The sequence below is a fragment of the Cryptotermes secundus genome, unplaced genomic scaffold (assembly GCF_002891405.2).
Source record: "Cryptotermes secundus unplaced genomic scaffold, Csec_1.0 scaffold181, whole genome shotgun sequence".
In the NCBI taxonomy this organism is placed as follows: Eukaryota; Metazoa; Arthropoda; class Insecta; order Blattodea; family Kalotermitidae; genus Cryptotermes; species Cryptotermes secundus.
In genome coordinates, this window is record NW_019723906.1 from 1,377,369 (window position 1) to 1,400,849 (window position 23,481).

The 23,481-nt window shown below is 40.6% G+C and overlaps 1 protein-coding gene across 2 annotated transcripts; it reads left to right on the forward strand.

Moving 5' to 3' along the window:
- The first annotated feature begins 12,103 nt into the window (after positions 1-12,103).
- Positions 12,104-23,345, forward strand: LOC111862040. Of its 2 annotated transcripts, none has more exons than XM_023847101.2 (6): positions 12,104-12,230; positions 16,121-16,220; positions 16,818-16,914; positions 18,488-18,573; positions 20,687-20,840; positions 21,948-23,345. In XM_023847101.2, exons 2-6 carry the CDS (start codon positions 16,143-16,145, stop codon positions 22,022-22,024), a joined length of 492 nt encoding a protein of 163 aa, XP_023702869.1. In that variant the 5' UTR covers positions 12,104-12,230; positions 16,121-16,142; the 3' UTR covers positions 22,025-23,345. The 2 variants fall into 2 exon arrangements, with proteins under 2 accessions (XP_023702869.1, XP_033606426.1); XM_033750535.1 differs by having other exon boundaries at positions 21,982-23,345.
- Positions 23,346-23,481: the final 136 nt, after the last annotated feature.

Consider the following 23,481-nt stretch of genomic DNA (forward strand, 5'->3'; position numbering starts at 1 on the left):
AGTCTGAAAAACACTAGTAGGAAGCACAGCGCAATTCAAATATTCTGCCGAAGCATCGAGACGTGGAGGCAGAAAAGCAAAAATCTTTTGACAGTTTATGGAAAGATGCCTTAAATATGTTGCCTGCTGCTGCGCGTGCGCAATTTATTTTGCACGTCATGTGACATTCTGCTGAAACTGAAGAAATGTTCGTTTCAGTTGCAACAGAAGAAGTACGAAACATCATTAAACCTATTATTATTCGTATAATTGTGCATATTGAAACTAGTTAAGCTGATTACAATGTGTTTAAACGAAACTTATAGTAAAGTCCATATAGGCTAATATTTGTTCGATAAATTTCCTATCCAGAATGGTCTGAAACAAGGAGATGCTTTACCGCCACTCTTTTTCAACTTTGTTTTAGAATATGCCATTAGGAAGGTCCAGGGAAACCAGGTGGGACTGAAATTAAACGGGACACATCAGCTGTTGGTCTATGCCGATGATGTGAATCTACTGGGTGATAAGATAGATACCATAAAGTAAAATACACCGAAGTGAACGGAATTTCATGGAGGTAGGCCTAGGCCCACCGGGGCTGTAGTGCCAAGGAAAAAAAGTGAAATACACAAAATTTAATTGACGATAGTAAGGAGGTTGGTCTAGAAGTAAACACAGAGAAAACTAAGTATATGTTGCTGTCTCATCACCAAAATGCAGGGCAAAATCATGACATAAAGATACGAAACAGATGTTTTGAAAATGTGGCACAGTTCAGATATTTGGGAACAACGATAACAAATCAAAACCTGATTCAGGAGGAAATTAAGAGGCGATTGAACTCGGGTAATGCTTGCTACCATTCAGTCCAGAACCTTTTGTCTTCTCGTCTGCTGTCCAAAAACATAAAAATTAGAATATACAAAACTATAATTTTGTCTCTGGTTCTGTATGGGTGTGAAACTTGGTCTCTGACATTAAGGGAGGAACATAGACTGAGGGTGTTTGAGAACAGGGTGTTGAGAAGAATATTTGGACCGAAGAGAGATGAAGTGACAGGAGGTTGGAGGAAACTGCATAATAAGGAGCTTCAAAACTTGTACTCTTCTCCAAGTATAATGAGAATGATCAAGTCAAGGAGGATGAGGTGGGCAGGGCATGTAGCACGAATGAGGGCGGCGAGGTATGAATATAGGATATTGGTGGTAAAACCAAAAACAAAGAGACCACTGGGAAGACCAAGGCATAGGTGGGTGGACAATATTAGAATGGATCCTAGAGAGATAAGATGGGATGGGATGGATTGGATTGATCTGGCTCAGGATAGAGACCAGTGGAGGGCCCTTGTGAACACGGTAATGAACCTTCGGGTTCCATAAAGTCCTGCGAAATTCTTGAGTGGCTGCACAATTAGCGGCTCCTCAAGAAGGGCTCAGCTCCATAAGTAAGTATTATTGTGCACAGAAACAGAAAGAAGGAAATTAAGTTGATGTACACATATGTAAGTTAGACGTTTCATAGTCACTCTGTCCTTCGTTAAGTACTCACAGCTGTTCGTACTGCGAAGTAAGGGAAAAGTAGACGGACTGTTGTTAATAAGTACAAGTTAACAGATATGAATGTAAGTGTATTGTTATATTTATTTGTTAATAAGTACAAGTTAACAGATATGAATGTAAGTGTATTGTTATATTTATTTATTATATTTCGAGATGTTGACAAGAAGAGAGGAAAACATCCGCTGGACGCCCCAAGTTACGCTGGAAGGACCAACCAATCTTAGAGAGGAATAGAACGGACAGAAGTGTCCAGTCTTACTTTTGATGATGATAACAAATATTCTGTTAATAACAACCGTTTTCAATCTACATGTATATCATTACAATTTATTGCCATGAAAATCTGTTCCCTGTGCTAGATTTCAGGTTCTCAAGTCATTGATTATGAATACGTCGATATGACACCGTGTAGTTTGGTAGTTCGTTACGAAGTTCTAGAAAGAATCTGCTGTCTCCATCTTGAGATAGAGACAGAGATAACAGACTCCTTGGAAACGTCGGTAGCGATCCACCAGAATACACGGTGTCACAACTCTTGAAACAATAATCACTTATGTCTTCTGCGATATACCGTTGTGTAGCTCCGTGAAAGTCAAACGATGTTTCGGGAAAATATATTGCCTCCATAATCTCTTTTTTATACAGAGTGTTTCACGACTTTAGGGCATAACTGCAGGAGGTTATTTCCTAGGTCTCTGTGATCAAAAAAGTTCATATATAAACATGTGTCCGATTTTGGACGGTTATGGAGTTATGACCGTTTTTTTCATACCCGTACACGCCCACGTGTGAACCGCGTCTGTCTTTCTGGCGGTTCGCTATTTTTAGCCAGTTACAGACAGAGCGTTCTCGTTATCTCGACAGTTGAGAGTTACCTAAGGAGTGGTGGGTTGGTATGTACCCGGGCGATTCACAACCGAGCGGCAGCCTACGTTGCGACCGGCGGTGGCATTTTCGAAAATCAGCTTTAAGCACCAATCAATTCAAATTAAGGTCATTTCACGAAGTTAACTTTACATTCATAATTTAAATGTATCATGTATTATGCTGGTTTATTATTTTGTTCCGTTTATTGTCAGTAATCGTTACCTTCTATTCTGAGTTTAAAACGGTCATAACTCCGTAACCGTCCAAAATCGGACACATGTTTATATGAACTTTTTTGATCGCAAAGACCTAGGAAATCACCTCCTGCAGTTATGTCCTAAAGTCGTGAAACACCCTGTATACGTATTATAGCAAACAGAATTAAATACATTCTTTAAGCTAATTTGCTAATTTAAACCCTGTCCTCGTGTGCTTATTGTGTCGTAATGAGGGCTCCTCCAATGAGAGATCCTCATCAAGCATCAAGTAGAACTGCTGGCCATAATTTCTTTAGCTTTCTTCGTTGCTGTTCCAGTAGGGGCTGCAGTAATGTATTACTATGGTTTCCTAGTTTATCATGATGTTTTATGCTTTTTTCTGGATGATTTCTTTGATGAATGGTACATTGAGATCGTCATGTAGGGTCTGATTGGTCACATACTAAGGTACATTTGTGATCCCCTTACGAGTTGGAACCCCCTTTAATGTGAACGGGATAGCTCAGTCGGATTAGGGGATGAACGGCCGGGGTTCTATTCCCGGCAAGGGACTTTTTCTATACTTCACATAGTGACGCACTGAGGGCCACTCATACTCGTATCCAATGGGTACAGGTAAATTCTTTCTGGAGTTAAATTGGCACCCAGTGCTGAGGTCAAGAATGATCAAGTTATAGCTCCTCACCCCAATACGTCTTCATAACATAGTGCTTAATTCATTAAGGCCAGAGATAATTTTGCAGCACCCGGTGCCCATTGTATAAGAGCCCGAGTGGGCCCCAGAAACGATCTGGATGTTGTGGAGAAAAGAAAAATCCCTAGTCCATACCGGAAATCGAACCCGGACTCCCTGGTCGTCAGGCTCGTAGCCTAGCCGCTGTCCCGGCTCCAGCATGGTTATGAAAAATATGTTAGTATAGAGTTTCCAGCTTTGAGTTCGAGGGGTGAGTTTAGGCATACACAGTGTGCAACTAAACAGGATCCCCTACTTCGTATCGAGTTTGTTAGCCAGTCACTAACTTAACTTTTCTTACAGATATTTACCGAAGGCTAAATTATATGTAATTACAATGATTCTATGCTGACAATCTACAGTCTGTAAGTAAAAATACCACATGTTATTTTATTACACGTTTCTTCAAACCGGTGTAGCGCAGTCGGTAAGGCAACTGCCTACGGACTGGACGACCGAGGGTTCGGAGTTCGAGTCTCAGTAGGGTCATAATTTTCTGTTCTACATATCGTACAGACCAGCTGTGGGCCCCACCCAGCCTCCTATCCAATGGGTACCAAGGGCCCTTTCCCCGGGGGTAAAGAGGCAGGGGCGTGAAGCTAACCACTCACCTCCAGCTAGTGACTAGTTCGAGAAAATGTGGATCTATACATCCACTGCCCCATAAATTTTCATGGCGTATTGCTTAATTAGTTAAGCTCAGGGCCACCTTTACCTTTACCTTACTTGGAATAAGAAAGAACTGTCAGTACAGTGGAATTATTATCTTGCGTCTCTACTTGTAACGTAAGTACCGGGACGTGTTTCGTTTGCAATGTTTTCATTGTGCATATGAAAAAGGACTGAGTTGTACGTATGATTGGAGTCTACTTCACATCAATTAATATGACTGATTGGCCAAGCCATTCCTCCTTCAAATATTCTGGGTTTTTTTTTNGCTGTATAAACCTCTGGTACAAGAGGTTCCGCGTACACAAGAAATGAGTAATTTCGGAAATTTTTAAAAAATACTTGCAGTGCGTATTAGCAGCTAAAATTTTGATAGTGGATTTTTTGTGTGTACTCTTGCAGTGAAAAAAAAAATCAGGGCAGGTTTCGACATGTTGGATCGGACCATTCCCTTGAGAGTCCACTAGGTACATCGGCCACTATTTTGGCCTATTCTACCAGCCCCGGCTGATGAGTGCCGAGCAGTCGGTGGAATAAGAATTGGTAGGGGAAAGCGAAGCGTTCGGAGAAAACCTACGCCAGTGCCACTTTCTCCACCACAAATCTCACATGACCTGAGCTGGGCTCGAACCCGAGCCGCCGCGGTGGGAAGACGGCGGCTAACCGCCTGAGCTATGGTACGGTGGCAGTGCAACAAGTTTATTTCCACTGAATCGCTGTCGCGCACTTTGGCGTAGACACTAATAACATATCCTCTTTATATTTACTGATAAATCATTTTTGTCCTATTTAAAGATTAGCTGCTCTTGGAAGCAGGTAGCACACAAGCGTCACAAGACCCTTCTCGTAGGGTCTAAGTACATCGCATTTTCATACTGTCTTGGAATGCACTACTTGATCCAGAGCTGTTGTTTGCCTGTCTCGTGTAACCGTGTAGGTCAGTGACTCGTACCCTCGCTTGCTTCCTTAAGGGCGGTATCGCACTAGGATGCCAACGGGAGGCCATGGCGCAGCTGCCAGAATCTCGGCCAAACACAATGTATTGAGTAGTCACATATCGCACGTGGCATCTGTCTGGCAGCGCTGCCAACCAAGATGCCAAGTGCTAATGCTGCTGGCATCGCTGCCACGAAGGCAAAGGCCAAATCAACATCACACGACAGTCTGAGGCCAGTCCATTGATGTCCGTGCGTGTATATGTGCTTGTATGTATTTCTATTTCCTTCATACACGTCCAGTTTCGACGCTGAAAGATTTGTAATTGAAATTCAGTCCCGACCATCACTATTTTCTGACAGCTAGACGCCATGGCATCTCTGTTGGTGTCGCTGCCATGGCATCCTAGTGCGATACTGCCCTAAGGTAATGAAGTTAATACAACCCACTTATCTACTTCATTTTGAACGTTCTTTCTAAGGCTCATATGGCCACTNAACATGTCCAATTTCGACGCTGAAAGATTTGTAATTGAAATTCAGTCTCGACCATCACTATTTTCTAGCAGCTAGACGCCATGGCATCTCTGTTGGTGTCGTTGCCATGGCATCCTAGTGCGATACTGCCCTAAGGTAATGAAGTTAATACAGGCCACTTATCTACTTCATTTTGAACGTTCTTTCTAAGGCTCATATGGCCACTCCTTAGCTTACGTTCTCCCTATTTCCTGTTTCTCTCAATTTCAATCTCTTACTCATACTAATGGTGCGGTGGGGGGGCTTTGTTTTCTTCGGATTCCAGGGGCGCAAGACAACAGCTCTTCACCCCCATATCTACTCAGACCAATAATAGAAAGTTCCCCATGCTAGAAAACACTGGTTGTATGATCAAGAAATAGCATATGTCCCTTCATTGATGGCCATTCAGAAGTTGTGAATTAAAATATATATACAGTAGAACTTGATTATAACGTCATCAAAGGGACCTAAAAATAGTGTCGTTATAAACGAATGTCGTTGTAACCGAAATGGGCACTTCCACAGTAGCCTTATGTTAGTCACGTAAAAATCTACCAAAAACCGAGTTAAAATGTTGCATTTTTTAGTGAAATACGTAGTTAAGTACAGACTAACGTAACATTAACGTGGAATTGCCCAAATGTGTAATATCAAAGACATATTACAGCGCTTTTCACTGACAATACACACCGCACTAATACTGTATATTAAAGGTAGGCCTACTCACCAAATTACAGTAGATTACATCAATTGTTGTGCCTTACTGTACCTAGATACGAGTACAGTAATCAGTTATCTTCATCTGTTTCCTGTTACTTGCCCAATACACACTTTCTAAATTACGTTCAATGTCCATATCAGAGAAATTCAGGAATGAAAATGACGTTACATACGAGGTTGATGCATTTGTGCATGTCGTACTAAGCAAGGTATAAAAACAGTTGCTTTATGAGGAATTAGTTCGTACCATTGAATATTTGACGCAATAGACAAGGTGTCGCAGAAACCGATGTTGCTATAACCAAGTTTTACTGTACGAGTATATAGATTTTAAAGCTTTCTGAAGATGTATGACACTCGGAATTATTGGGTATTTGAACTTTTTTTCCAACGTCCGCTGCTCTAAGAAACATGACGTTTCGGAAGGAGTGGGGCCCATTAGAAAGGGCTAAACTCAATCGCTGGACAACCTACATCAGTCTAACTGCAGCTATACAGCTTCCGGAAAGTCAGTCGTGTTCTTTCGAGTACCGAACGATGGACAAAGTGCGAGTGCCGCGTAACCCCGGGTGGAGCATTGTTGTTTCCAAAACATCAGAGACGAACTCTGGGTTACAGTGTCTGTCACGACAGTCTACCTCGAGTCGGGCTTCTAGCAATGAGGACGCGTACCGTATCTTACCGCACCAGTGTTAAGGAAATTTAGTCCACTCCTTTTATTTATTCATCCTGAAACCGTAATCCAATGTCGAATATATACACAAAGTATATAAAATATATACATACATTTTATTAAGAATATTTGCCAGGACTGTAAGCGTGTACTTATTTTTAGGCTACGTTCTCGATTAAAAAAAATTAAAATAGGCTTATGCAATCTTCATACTGTCTGTGTGTTTGTGTAGCACCCATCAACTTTTGAACGACTGAACCACTTTTATAATACTTGTTATGAGTATCATGGCAGGTAAGCCCATCTTATCGACCTACTTCATAAATCCATTCCATCAGTCAGTGTTTTTATGTGTATCCCTTATCGTTGTTAAGCAACGGTTCGCTAAAATGTTACCGCAGCAAAAAGTACATAAGCAAGAATAGAAGTATTTTATCACTGTAATTTTCTATGCGGCCCGTGTCGTATGAAGGAAAGTGGGAGATTAGTTCTTCCCAGTATTTCATATTTTGTATATACCGATTTTTCTGAGTGTTAAGCATTTTACTGCGGTAGACAGCTGAGGAAGAGAGCTGTATAATTAAGTTTTTGTATAGTTTGGATTTTGTGGTATTTGAGGTTTCCACGGCCGTGACTCTTAAGTGTTCTCTCTTCTGGGATGTGACAAAGTGTAACCTGTACTTCTTTTGGCTTATTTTGGACTTCACCCATCGTCTGGTATGTAAAAGACAAAAGACCACGACGTTTTCGGAGACTGGATCTGTCTCCGTCTTCAGGTGGATAAGGAAGGGCAAAACTACTCAGTTGGGCCCGTTAGAAAGAACTAGTCTCAATCACTGAACAGTGATTGATTTCTAACGGGCCCAACTGAGTAGTTTTATCCTTCCCTATCCACCTGAAGACGGAGACAGATCCAGTCTCCGAAACGTCGTGGTCTTTTGTCTTTTACATACCAGACGATGGGTGAAGTCCAAAATAAGCCAAAAGAAGTGCAGTATACACCATCGTCAGAATCCTTTCAAGACAACCAAAGTGTAACCTGTTTACTGATGATTCATAGGGCCTTACGGGAGAAGCTGCTTGCTGCTCACTTAATCTCCAACCCTGAAGATAAAGCCAATACGTCTTCCCAAAAATGACAAATCTTCACCAAATTCGTGACTTCCCAGAAGGCAGTACTATTCATTATTTGAACTGATCATTTCAAGGTGTGTGAGAAGGGTTGGGCATATAGGGCGCATGAGATAGACGAAAAATGGATAGAGACACCAATTTTAAAGAAAGATTCCTATTTGGAGGGGACGCTCTGTAGTGTAGTTGGTTGAGGCACTATGCTACAAAGCAGGAAGGTCGCAGGATCGAATCCCGATGAGATAATTGTATTTTTTCAATTTACCTAATCCTTCCAGCCGCACTAGGCCCTGGGGTCGACTCAGCCTCTAACAGAAATGAGTACCATGGAATATGCTTGGGGGTAAAGGGCGGCCGGTGCGTAAGGCTGACAATCTCACCGCCACCTATGAGCCGATTGTATAGAAAATGTGAGAACCTCAGCATCTCACAACCCTATGGGCCTCCACGGCCTGTTACAGGGATACCTTTATTTTACTTTACCTATTGGGAGACACAGGCACAGATGGGAGGATAATATTAAAACTATTCTTAAAGAAAAAGGTTTGGATTGGATTTATCTAGCTCAGGATAATGACTAGTGATGAACTTTTGCGAAAAGACTAATGAACCATCGTGTTTCATTAAATGCTGGCTATTTCTTCATTAGTTAAGCAAATATTAGCTTCTTAGACAGTAATTTGCTGCGTGCAGTTGGTTAGTTGGACAGAGTTTCTGATTCAAACGATGATTATAAATGACCCGGATAACAATGGGGAGAGAATGACTCTGATAAATACAAAATCTGATGAACTGTAATAATGGCAGATTTCATTTACATCATTTTATTACAAGGATATCCTGCGTTTGTGTATTTAGTTCAGTTGCTGTAACTGCTCGGAGCTGAGTATTTCTCGGAAAGCTAACAGCTGTTAACTATTCAAGAAGCTCCCAGCTTTTCATGGAACCCGAATATTCATTACCACGTTTACAAGGGCTCAACACTGACCCTCTCCTGAGCCGGACGAATCCATTCTAAAACCTTCCATCCCCTTTCTTTAAGATCAATTTTAATACTGTATACTTTTTAATATCAATGATCAAGTCAAGGAGGATGAGATGGACAGGGAATATAACGCGAATGCGGGAGAAGATAAATGTGTAGAGAATTTCTGGGAAAGCCAAAAGGAAGTAGTCCACTATGAAGAACAAGGCGTAGATGGGTGGATAATATAAAGATGAATCTTAGAGAGAAAAGACAGGGCAGTATTGAGCTGCCTCAGGATCGGGGCCAGTGGAAGGCTCTTGTGAACACGGTTCAATAAAATGGTGGGTAGTTCTTGAGTAGCTGCACACCTGACTGCTCCTCCAGAAGGAATGAATTTAGTTAGTTATATTTCTTTATATCAATAGATTCAATCAAATCATTATTTGCGTTTGTTATAGAATTCGAATAGACTTTTTTGAGCTGATTGTCACTATCTTCACTTTTGATGTCTCAGCTCTCTGAAAGTGCCTGACATCTGTGCACGAAAGCCAGCGAAATAAACATTAAGCTTCCATATCTAATTTGGTGTTGCTGTTTCTCTTTTGCATAATTCGTTCGTTGGGAGAGGGGCTCTGACCCAGCAAGGAGTGGCATATTCGTTGCTGGTTGGTGGGGCGTGAAATATAACAATTTTAACAAGAGCCAATTACTAATACACTTTAACACTCATAAAACTGAGTTAGTGAATTATAAATGAAATTTCTCTCCCTCACACACAATCACGGACAGAGCTCTCCTCCTGGGTAACGGGCAGTAGATAGAGATGAGTTGTCAGCTTCACTCTCTGGCCGTTTTACTTCTTGGGAAAGACCACCCCACCTCGTAACCCGTACCTATTAGACAAGAAACTGGCCTGAACGCTGTGGAGAAGAGAAAATTTTATTTTCATTGCCGGAAATGTTAATCTCAACATCGGTGAACTGACATTCTCAAAATGAGCAGAAAAATAGACGTAGTCTCTTCCTGTGGGATATCTCATAAGAACGACATGGTGGTTATTTAAATGATGGTTATGGAGCCCTCTTACTCCGTTAGCGGGCACGCGGTAACGTAGTTGGTTGAGGCACTATGCCACAAGCCGGAAGGTCGCGGGGTCAAGTCCCGATGAGGCCATTGAATTTTTTCAATTGACCTAATCCTTCCAGCCGCACTAGGCCCTGGAGTTTACTCAGCCTCTAACAGAAATAAGTACCAGGAATTAATTAAAGAATTCTCCTGGGGAGTAAAGTGTGCTCGGCGCGTAAGGCTGACAACCTTACCTCCATCTGTGATCGGGTTGTCTAGATCAGTGTCCCGCAACCTTTTTCTACTCGCGGCACACCATGAAGTATCCATGACTCAACACGGCACACCAAAATGTTATTCCCCTCAAAAACGCATGATCTCAGACAATTAATATAAATACGTAATGTGATCAACTTTTTACTATAATATTATTATATTGTTATTTTATTATCATTAAACAGAAATCGACTCATGCATTTATTAGCAATTAATGAACTTTAATTCACTGTAGAGTGTAGAAAAGACACTTCTATTACTATTAAAGTAAATACAGTAATTCTACTCATAACTTCAATGTGATACTTGCGCCTACGTAGCTGCACACAGGCGACTGATCCGTGGTGGAATCGTTGACAACGCAAGTCTCAGTTCTTCATCAATGGATTTGAGCCGCTCCCTCTTTGATGTCTTAGTTTCAGTTAACGTCAAGCAGCCCAGCTCACACAAATACGTTATGTAGTTGAAAATGGCAATAACACATTAACTGCTATCTCGGAGATAGCCGGGTATCCACTCCTTATTGCCAACCAAAACTTATCCAAAGGCACTTCGAGAAGTTTTAGTTTCAACGCTCTGTCTGCTTTTAAATCTGCGAGTTCCTCTTGTATATTAATCAGAAGATGTTCTGAATTCGCAACGAATAGATCACGAACCCAGTCGAAATCTTGTACACTCTCTCCAAAATACTTCTTGAATTTCTGCTGCAGCATTTCTAAATGTTCTTTAATTGTGTCCATCACCACTTTATTGCCGTCAGCAAGTGACCATACAGTCGGGCACAACTCAAACGACCCATCTGTAATTCTCTAACTAGCAACCAAAATTTGCGAACTACTTCAGAGCGCAGCTGTGATAGAACTGAAACAATTGTAAAAACGCGGGATCTCTACTCTTCAAACGGAAGAAGTGACACATATACCGACTTACTTTTGAAATATTTATAATTTTAAATGAAGTCCAACAATCGGTAGGTGCATCGTTACAGGAAGAAAGTCATAAAGTTGAAGGAGCTCTAACTTCTAACAAACAGGGGCAAATACCAAAACAGCGTTATAAAAGACAGGAAACCCCATTCTAATCCCTGCAGTTTTAGGGAAAATCGCGTACACAGAACATGCGGCAAGCATATCAAAGAAGCTGCGTAGATGCGAGAAAAAAAAATCATGAATGAAAACTCTGATATAACAACAACAATGAGTAAATAATTTACGTTTAATTTCTTAGAACACAACATTACTGTACATAAAAAATCACAGCATGTAATAAAGAATAAACAAGCATCACCTTATTTAATCACTGCAGTGGATGAGAATAAAATACAAGCATATGAAACACGGTAACTGGGATAAAATAAAACGAATAAAATTCGAGAATTAATTTCTTACAATAGGTAAAAGTTCGCGTCACACCTTTCACCTTGTGACGGCACACCAGTGTGCCGCGGCACACCGGTTGCGGAACAGTGGTCTAGATAGTGTGGGACCCTCAGCGTCTCACAACCCTATGGGCCTTCACGGCCTGGTACAGGGATAGCTTTACTTTTTTTACTTACTCCGTTAGATAACACTAATGATGATCTATACCAACAAACGGAATTTTACAATCAAGCTCGCTGCTGTATAGAATGAAGAAAATTCGTATCACAAGCGATGTGAGAAGATAAGGAATGACCCCATTGTTTTCCGCCCACCGCAGATGGCTAATCTCTCCTCGTATCAGTAAAAATTTGCTGATTATTTGCAGCACACAGTGCCCGCGTTTGCGACAGGCTGTGACGTCTCCTGGGAGAGGTGTTTCACTTTTATTTAGCCTACGGTTCCAACTGGCTTACCCCATGAGGTGAATTCTTGTGCCTAAGAAGCAACGTCACTCAAACATATTTTTGGATACTGAAACAGCTTCTAATAGGTGGGGTAAGTAAGTTAGTATGTTGTTGACACGTACAAAATTCACTCACACACTAACGTGCATATTCATGTGTGTACACTGGTAACACATTAAGCGTACGCCTCTATACTTGCATACATACGAATATATAGTACATATATATATATGTACATGCATGGATACATACGTATGCACATACGTAAACGTATACATGTATAGGTACAGTAGTTGGTTGAGGCACTATACTACAAACCGGAAGGTCGCAGATTCGATTCCCGATGAGTTCATTGAATTTTTCAATTGACCTAATCCTTCCGACTGCACTATGGCCGTGGAGTCGACTCAGGCTCTAACAGAAATGAGTACCTGCCAGGAACCTTCCTGTGGGTAAAGGGCGACCGGCGCGTAAGCCTGACAATCTCACCGCCATCTATGAGTCTCTTGTTTAGAAAATAGGAGAGCCTCGTCGTGTCACAAACCTATGGACCTCCACGGCCTGCTGCAGGCATGACTTTTGCATAATGTGCATGCGTATACGTAGTATAATACATACATACATACATGTATGTGCGCACGCATATATACACAAACACATGCATATGTATATAGAACATAATGCAGTTAAACCTACCTTAAACGGACCCTTTATTACACGGAATTCTCTTAAACGGAATTATTTCCAGGTCCCGTGACTTTGGGGCTGAAAAAGATGTTAAATATTCTGGATTAAGCTGGAACCGTCTAACGCGGAAACGGAAATCAAAATAAGCCTTTATACGGAAAATTTCCAGTCTTCCGAGAATGCATCGTTTAGAAGAATTTTAGGCATCCTATACATTCTACAGAATTTTGTTCTCTCTAACTCTTTCAATTAAGCTTTTAACGATACTGCACTGAAATTCAACTGAACTGTTTGCCTCTTCCGGAAATTTTACTCACTAAGGGCTCTAGGCCTACATTTTTACTTCAGTCTAGCAGTTGTCATCATGGCTACAGAGACAAGAGTTGTGGGAGGAGGAGGAACAGAAAAATGACATTGTGATGGAAGAAGAAAATGTGGAGTGAAGACTTATCAAGATGCTCTCAAAATTTAAAGGAACTGCAGGAATTTGACATACAACGGAATGAGTCAGACATGTTTAGTGTAATTTCTCATCATCAGTAGCAAAACACGTTACAATATTTTATCTAAGTTTCAGTGGTGAACGGTATACACTTAGTAAGATATCATTCAGAATATGTGAAAGACATATTTTTTAGCAATTAAACAATGCAAAATCCGTGGAAATAAATATGACTATAAGGCAGCACTGAAATAGTTCGTTCAGTAACAGTATTAGTTGAGCACTTTGAGTCAAACCGAACTGATTTTTGTCCTCACTTATACTTTATCATTTACGATAAGATTAGCGTGATATATTGTCAGGGCGTGGGTAAATGAAGCAGCCAGCTTCCAAGAAATCTAGTGTGGACGTCATTTTCTTGTGCTTTGCATTTCCCTGGTACAGAAGCATAATAAAGTGGCTTCCACATAGAAAATGTCTGAGGTGGGAGTGATGCTAACTCAGGTTACTGAAGAAACCTCATATCCGATGAAATAATAAAGCTTATGTTAAGATAATTTTTATACATAATATATCGGATATTTTAATTAATCAACAGCGTTAACAATCAGAGCAGGTTTTACAGTTGTGTGTGGGGGGGGGTGCACCAAGGATATCCCCATCAGGATGATGATTATGTTGTTCTTGTTCTTATTTATTATAATAACTAAAATTACAAACCAGCTTTTCGTGGTTTTAGAGAAGCAAATTTCTCAATAGCCGGTCACGGTATCCGAGCGGTCTAGGTCATGTACTGTCTTCGCTCTCTTGGAAACCGGGATCGTGGGTTCGATTCCCACACAAGGCATAGATGGTTTATATTTGGATGTGTTTATTCTGTGTTTGTGTTGTCCTGTGTTTAGGTAGAGGCCTTGCGACGAACTAATCACCCGTCCAAGGAGTCCTACCGTTTGTAAAATCAGTAGCTCCAGTCCCCCATATGTCTTAATGGCATAGTGCTTAATTATGTAGGCACAGGAACAAATCTACCTTCACAGTACATTACGTAATAAGCGCTTATGGCTCAGAAGAGCGCGCGGACAGCTGCGATAAAGGGGGACCGGTGGGATGGAGAGAAACGGGATAATCTACAGTCACTCCTGGAATTTCCTAGCACTTGCAGTGCGCGATGCTATTCTGTTATTGGATTTATGTGCGCAAGGATGTTACTCACTTAGGCATTGTACTTATATTGTACTAATTATGAACGAAGAACTGATCGTGCAAGTCTTTTACAATACTAATTTACCTCACGAGGCACAGCCCATTTTGATGAGCTAACAGTCGCTGTCTTTTATGCAATCAGATGGTGTATACTGTATTCACAAGAGCCCATCCAAGGGACCTAAACTGAGCCAGATGAATCCAGTCCTACCTTCATATCCAAGTTGTTTACAGTACGTTTCAACATTATCTTCCAGTCTATGCCTAGATTTCATAAATAGTGTCCGGCTAAGATGATGGATTTTGCAGCTATTCCATGCGTGCTGCATGACTCACCTAACTCAAATTAGTTGTATTAATCACCGGAATAATATGTGATTAATAAAATACGTTATGAAGCTCCTGGCTATGTAATTTATCCAGTCTGTGTCAAAATTCTGTAATCAGTATCCTTTTCTCGGATACATTCAACAAACTGTGACATGATGGCTGAAAGCCGGAATAGTGGAAGAGGAAAAGACGCCCATTGCTAAGTGTCGGCGCTGTAAACACGTTTCCGTGGCAACAGAAGCTGACGCAACAGCGGAGGAATTGTTGGAGAAAAGCAATCGACATTAGAAGAACCGTTTGAAGCGGAGTTTTCTGTGGGGTCCGCCCCGAGGCTATAGGCCTATAACGTAGCCCTCAGCTCGGCTGAGCCATGGGTACCCCGCGTGGAGGCTGACTCGAATTCCTCCATACTGGTCATGCGATTCGTAAGGGACGACGAAAAGGAAACCCAGGGCCAGAGGATATAATTCGACCACTCTGTTCATGGGAGATATGAACACGGAGACCTGGCCCACAGGCTGGGAGAGTCTCGAATCTGAGACAGTAAATTACTGTCATGAACCACGCTGGACTCGGATCCGAGAATGACTGCGCTGGCGAGGGCAAACAACAATCGTAAACAACAGACCCGTCCTCTCATCAAAGAGAGCACCCCACATCAAGAAATACGTATCTGTCTGACTGTAAAAGAAATTCTGGTCTTGTGCCTCAAATGGATGCTTGATACTAAGGCAGACTGGCCGACTGACCATCAACCATAATATGACATTGACTTCGGCTGTCCCATTGGAGTATTGAGAGAGTCGCCAGCCGGTAAGGACTTGAACACGGAAGCTGAGGAACCTACTGAGATGGGAGCTGTTACCAGGCGACGACTAGCGAAGACACAGCAGAACGAAAGGACTTATTGCTTGCCGTAGCGTGTGTTAATAGGCGATAGCGTTATAAGTACTTGTAGTTATGAGTTTCAAAATTCCAGTAAATCCAGTTACCCACTCGAACTCCGTGTCTAGCCACTAACACGTGACAATATTATTTTTCTTTAGCCCGAGAGACCAAGTTTCACACCCACACAAAACAAAATACGTATATTTCTGTTGATCCGTATTTTAACCTCCTGTTTCCAGATAGCAGACAAAAAATAAAATACTTTGAACTGAATAATAGCAAGCATTCTTTCGATGAAAATTACGATATTGATTCAGACTTTGCTACCGCGCAGTCATTTAGGTAGATTCTAACTTTTCGTAAGAACTTACTACCACCATCTTCAGGTTAAGTTTTATAAAAATAAGATGGGTTTACTAATTTTGTTTTAGAAATTCTCCGTACACATACAAGATGGTGGTAATGCTGAGGCAGTGTTGCTGCAGTTTTTCTCTGGGAACTGGCACAATTATTATAGGAATTATTGAAATGGTGAGTAGACCCCATGCTGCTTCTTTAAATTTCATGGTAACCACAGCGTTTTGTACGCCCATGTGTCTTTGTGCTCTTCGCAGTTCTCCGAGCAGGTATTTTCAAGCAGTAAACTTGTGACTTGCATTCTAGTTGTTGTAACATTTCTATCAGAGCAACAATGCATCTTATAATGAGCTTACTACTATAATTATGAATAAGAACAAGTTAGTGGTATGCAAGGTTTGAGGTTTTCACAGCAGTAACCATGAAGAATGTCGTCTTCTGTGATGCGGCACCATGTAGACCTTGTATGAACAGATGTTTCGGAGGAATGTATCACCTCCATCTTCAGGGTAGAAAGATCCGCGAGCGAGGAACCAGCGGATTTTTATACCCCGAAGTTGGAGGTGATACGTTCCTCTGAAACGTCGGTTTACACAAGATCGACACGGCACCACATCCCAAAAGACGGCATCTTTCATAGTCACCGCCGTAAAAACCTCAGATCTTAGCAAATCTCTCTTCTTCCCTCAGGTTGAGAGAAAGCGTTCAATTCTTTTCTGTGAAATCCCAATATTTATGTTGAGCTGAGGATTGGTTTTACTGTTCTCCCAGATAGGCGGGATTACGAATGTCGTATTGGGCATCATAGCTGCTATTCAAGCGAGTACAGGACCGATGACGGAAGAGAATATACTTGACGCTCTCATTAGTAAGTAACTTATTTCTAATATTTTATTATGGGTGTATCGTTATAACATCCCATTCTTGTACATTTTTGGATGATTTTCATAATACATTTTGTACGAAAAGACGTACTTTAAATCGATTTTTATTTTTATTTTTAGCCAGCTAATATCCAGATGCCCAATATCCAAAATATGTGTTGGCTAATAAAAAGATTATTAAAGTATTTTAATTATCTTTAAATGCACAACCTACATTTTTATTGGTATTATTGTCACCTTTTGCCACTTAATTAACCTACCCATATTCTAGTAGCTTTAAAATGTGACGGTAATAGGCCTACAGGTAGGAAGAAAATTTGAAATAATCTTCGAGGATGCGCTAATTTAATATCTCTGTACAAAATTATGGGAGAAAGTTTAGAAAAAATAACAAGTTTAATTTTTTGCTTACTACTCGCGTAGATTCACACTTCATGCCTCTGTGACTCTTACAACGTTTCCATCTTCAAAGGAGGAAAGTTCGTGTTGACAATATAAAATTCGTGCTGTATAACAGCCATTATATGTTATATTTCACGTGAAATAATATTCACTTTTCAAAGAGAAATGCTGCACTATTTTAGCATCGATTAAATGACTTTCTGCGTTCTCAACTAAAGCTCCTAGTAACGAGATCATCCGTGAATATGACGGAAGTAAAATACTGTTTGTTTTCTTAGTATCTGTGACTTTCACCCACGGTCGTCCTCTCGAGTTTCAGAAGTTCGGAAGCAATAACAGTATGCACCGCGTTATATTGTGAGTTTCCCGCATGTCGTTGGGTCGCTTGCGACTGGCTCTTCCGCCCGGAAGCCTGAACGACTTCCGGCGACTTCTCAGACGATCGCCCTTTATAAAAAGTCAGGAACCCTTTAGTTCGGAGGAGACTGAACAAGATGCATGACGCAATATGCTTTCTATCTACATGGTTTCCGATTCATGATTATTTAAGGTAAAATTGCCCCTGTGCTTAACTAATTAAGCACTATTCCATGAAGGCGTATGGGGAAGTGGATGTATAGAGCCATATTTTCTTGACCTCGGCAGTAGTTGGAGGTGAGTGGCCAACTTCACACCACGACCCCTTTACCCCCAGGGAAAGAGCCTCTGGTACCCATTGGATAGTAGATTAAGTGGACCCCAGAGCCAGTCTAGACGACTTGGAGAAGAGAAAATTCTTGTTCACACCGGAAAGAGAGCCCCGACCCCTCGGTCGTCCAGCCTGCAGTCAGTCGCTATACCGACTTCGCAATCCCGGCTCCTTAATGATTATTTAATAATATTAAAAATAATACATTTACCTTCAAGTACAATATTTCATTTATCTAAACATAATATTTAAAGTTTAAACTTTCTTATGTGCTGTTAATTTAAAGTGTAATTTCGAAGAGTTCAGTGATACCGACAGTGACATTAGGCAAATTGTATAGGTGTATGATATTGCATTTTCTATCTCAGTACAATGACATGCTCTTTTAAATTATTACTGTACGATTGTCAACATTTGCACCCCATGACACAGGTCTTTACAGCCCTTCTATATATTCTCTTTTCCAGCTATCAGAGTAACCAGCATAATACTCACCTTGATAGCAGCGCTATTCACGTTGATGGCCGTTCTACTTATCATTGGCGCAAGAAGGGTAACCACAATGAACATGTTCTATTTACTAACTACGAGGTACATGGAGCTTACAAAGTTAATATTTCTCATCTAGTCAAGAAAATCTCCGAATTCTATGGGCCCCAAAATTTTCATTACTCTGATCTCTGCACTGCTCACTTGCCACTATGAATCAGGTTAAGAGCTGTGAGTAAAGTAGTTCAGAGAGTATTTGTTTCAAGAGAAAAATACTCTGCATATAATTAAAATATTAAAAGCTTCACTGTCCCCAAGAATTCTTTGTGCCTGTCTTGGGCATGTTAATTGGAGGAAAATGGTCTGTAATCCAATGATCTCTAGCTACCTCCTGATCTTCGGGGTTTATTTTTTATCTCTCATTGACATTATTTCACATTTTTTGGAATGTAGCTCCACATCAGAGTCATCACTGCTCTTTTACCTGCCAAGAGCCTCTGGATTTTCTGGCTGACGCATTGAAGTTGAAATAATTACTCGCATTGTAAAAAAAATCATATTTTAGCCCTAATTTTATATTCTCAAAACGACATATTAATATTGCTTAAAGAATAAAACACGTCATAAAATTGGTCAAATTTTTTTCAGATTTGTAAAACAATTGCAGTTACTAGCATCAGCAGGAAATATTCACGAGGAATTACGAATAGCAAGCAAAATCATGAAACCTGAAAGTGAAATTGCGAAAGCACATGAGACATTGCGTTAAGTATGGAATAGTTGCTACATGTCACCGTCACCCACTGTTACACTTAACCCATATTCTGTGCAAAGATAAATCTCTCTTCACCACAAGCTTATACAATATTCAGCACTAATGTAGATAATCATTTGTATGCCTCAACTAATGGCAACCTCTAATAATAAGTACTACTTTATTCTGTGTATATATCATATGTAGCTGTCGGGGCTGTTGAAAATGGAACAGTCCAATAAGCATCTAAGGAGAGTGACCTAGAAGAAAACACGCTTACAATTACCAACGGGAGTGGAATGTGTTTCATGTTTGGATGTTATCGGTACCTCATGCTATACAGAGTGTCCCAGTAGGAGAGACAAATATTCAGAGAGGTCATCGGTCATTCTAAGCAAAATGTGTATACGTACATGTGTCCTATTCCGAAAGGTTTGCGAGATAGAGTTACTTCACTGTACAGTTCAAGAATGTTGCTAAGAAAGATATGTTACATACTATATCTAATACCGGTATTTATCATTCAAGAGACGAAGTCGGTACAGTTTTTTTCCCCCTTGGCACTACAGCCCCAGTGGGCCTAGGCCTACCCCCGTGAACTTCTCCGTTCACTTCAGTTTTTCTAGATCTTACACATTCGGTAGGACAGCTTGGGCGAGTGATCAGCTCGTCGCAAGGCTCCTACCTGTACACAAACACAGAAAAACTCACACACACAAACTAAACATACATGCCCTGAGTGGGATTCGAACTCAGGATCCCAGTTTCCAGACGAGCGAAGACAGTGCATGCCTTAGACCGCTCGGCTACAGTGACCGTCTGTCGGTACAGTTTACCTAGTATAATATATTTTCGAAAATTCAACAGTCAACATCATTACACCGCAACTCGTGTGAGGACATGGCGTGTTGCTTGTCTGCACAGTGTACAGTGATATAGCTCTAACTCGGAAAACTTTCGGAATAGGACACATGCACATGTACATATTTTGCTTAGAATGACCGCTACTGTGAACTCCCAGAACCCTGAACTCCCCTGGGATACTCTGTATAATTTCTATGTTTCGATTATTATAATGAATTGAACTGAATTTGGAAGGAAGCGGTCTTCTAATGGAAGCTCTCTTTCGGAACTCGTCTTGAGCATCAAAATCCATCAGTCAGAGTATCGGCTGTCTCGACAGCGTTTCGAACACAACACCTCCAGTATAAAACTCTAGAGCCTCAGTCGTTCATCAGACAGCTCGGTAATGAGGGTGGAGGCTGTGAAAATAAAAAACGTAGCTCAAAAGGAAACGTAATCAGAATTAGACGTGAAATATTAAGCGATTCAGGTGACAAAATGTCAGTAAGATATGAGTTTCATAGGAATTATTGATTTCATAATTACATAAATTCTTAGCGCCTGTATCCTTTGTTTGCAGAATACACCGTGGTTTCTGTCTCCTTGGATGATATATACTTGCTTTTATATATTTGCTACTGTGGTTTCATACGTCATAAACACTGTAGCATACGCAGAGACAGGAGACAATTTGGAAGCATGCTTCTCCGTTCTAAGAGCCGTTCTGACTGTGTGTAAGTATGCTTCATACTAGCAAATATGTACATCTCAACTCGGATATAATAATACAGATGAATCAGTTAAATTTATTACATAATTAGCGCATAAACCTAACTATTTAAACTAAATAACTCCGTGGACCAGGGTCCTTCTTGATGTCATTGCCACTAAGTAAAAAATTTTCCGCCTTATAAGGAACACGAAATTTTCGTTGCATTGTTTACAGAATTCCATAACCTGGGCAGACTACCCCACTCCTCACTGCGACACAGTAGTTCTCTAAAATTAATTTTAATACTATCTTCCCATGTACACAGTAACTATGAAACAAAATCTTCCCCTTTAGTTTTGTGACCAAAATGTTGTATTCATTTCTCATGTCTCGCAGAGAATATTTTACCCTCGGAGGGTGGAAAAAAATTGCAAAATAAATGGCTCCATAATTTTAACTCTTCTCCATATAGTATTATAGATATCAAATCAAGGTCGAGTGAGGATAGTGTGTAGCAGGCATGGGAGAGGTGAGAAATTCACATAGAATTATATTTGGGAATCTTGAGCAGAAGAGACCATTAAAGAGATGCAAGTGTACATGTAAGGATAATACTAAAATGGATCTCAAAGAAACAGGACATGATTCCGTGGAGTATTAATCATCTGCCTCAGGATTCCGGTAAACACAGCAGGCTGTGTTGAGTAAATTGCTGTTGACCCTCGGCAGCACAGTAATTCTCAGTTAATCTAGGAGTCGTAAAACTCTCTCCTCGAATGTAGCAGCGTATCTGGTCATTTGAGGAACTATCAGATTCGCAAGAAAGATTACAGTCCATGTAGCTAGCTACTCAAGCGATCAGGGCGTCACTGTTAACAGCAAGTGTACGTGAAGTTTCCCAGTTTTACCGCCAGGGTGCAGATGAACACAAGTAATCCAGATTGGTAGGTATGTCAGAATGAGTTTCTAATTGTAATTTAAATAATCCATTCTCGTGGGTCAAACCAATAACGTCCTTCGAAACGTCTATGTCATTAACCAGGCTACACGGAGCCTCACTCCATAATACAGTAATCTTCACAGTCTCACCAGTAAGAACCTCAGAGCTAACTTGGAATATTCTTTTCAGCGCTGCAGACATACTTTCTTCTCGTTGTTTATAGTCTCTATCGAGAGCTCAGGGGCGACGACTTGCTGAACGTGTGATCTGGAACACTGCAGTGCCTTACAAGAACACAGAAGTCATGTCGTGATTAACTTCAGCAACACACATCGGTATTATGAACTGAAACGTTGTACTTAATGCAGGTTTCTGTACATGTACTGTGGGTATGTTTCTGTACAGAGATCAAAACTGTGAATTTCATCGCAAATTATTACTCAAGGTCGCTTCCGTTCTGGTTTTCCGACCAATAATCTGTACCCATTTTCAAGTTCTCCTACGGTCTGGACGAGTTCCTTTGTGTAGTGTTAACCAGCAGGCAACGGCGTGACCACAGAAGCTGAAAAATCTCCAATGTTAAGGTGTTTTTCCAAGCAACGACTAGTGAAGACACTGCAGGTTGGAGACAACTTAGCGTGTAGCGATTTCTAAAGTGAGGAAATCAGTGATAGCCTTGTGACTGCTTGTAGCTCCGAGTCGTGTGTGTGGGTGGTCGATGGATCGATACACCAATCCATACCCCGTCTATAGTCACACACGCCTAAATCGTGACAATACCTATGAATGCCATAGGATGGTTAAGTACAACATTATAGCTCCACGTTAGCTATTTTCTCGATTCTCCTGTTAACTTCGTCTTTAAAATAGCTGAGCAGCTGACGCATCTAAACAACTAACTAACTTTCTAATCACACAACTAAGAAAATAATTAGTTACTTCGCCACAAGAAAACAGACCCAAAATACTGAAGACAAGAGATCTGAAATCCTCACAAAGTACCAAGAATAAGGTACTCTCCGACATGACGCAAAATTTAAGGAAGCATCCTGAAGATGGAAGCAATAGGTTGTTCCGAATTGTCGGTAACCATCTGCCAAACTCTATGGCATCACATCTGCAATAAGATAAGAACTTACCACTAAACTTTCTCCAAGGTTACACGAATCCGATCCGTCTAAGTACAACCAATTTTTTAGAGATTCCTTTTAGTATTATCCTTTCCTGAATAGGAGTGGGGGGAATAACGAGCATTAAATTTGTCCCGAATGTAGCGAAGAAGAAGAAGACTGGATCATCATTAAAAGTGAAGGAAGCAACATAGATTTGAGGGACGAGATTTTGTATCAGAAGTTCAAGAATATCTATGCAGACGTAGCTACAAGGTGATAACATGATGTAAGAATAAAGAGCAATGGCTAAAGACAGGGTTATATGATCAAATGTAAAGAAAATTTGTAAGAACAGCGAGAATGAAGTGGAAATAAACTTAAAAAAAAAATTGCAATTATTACGATTAGCAATAGGATATGTATAATACGACTATGAATGTATAATAGATGAATATTATACTGCAAAAGGAATATATCTGAGCGGAAAGCCAGAGCGTAGGACCGAAGAGTCAAATAGAGGTACCCCAAAATATGAATTTTGTCCTAAATAAAATATTAATTCATTTACATTCATATTAATTATTATTCTTTAAGAAACCTATAGCCGGTCA

Bases quoted from the DNA above. Each gene is read 5' to 3' on its own strand.
- LOC111862040 (XM_023847101.2), top strand. From the start codon at position 16,143: ATGGTGGTAATGCTGAGGCAGTGTTGCTGCAGTTTTTCTCTGGGAACT. The intron at 16,221-16,817 runs GTGAGTAGACCC...CTGTTCTCCCAG, and splicing joins TTATAGGAATTATTGAAATG to ATAGGCGGGATTACGAATGT. The intron at 18,574-20,686 runs GTAACCACAATG...CTTTGTTTGCAG, and splicing joins TTATCATTGGCGCAAGAAGG to AATACACCGTGGTTTCTGTC.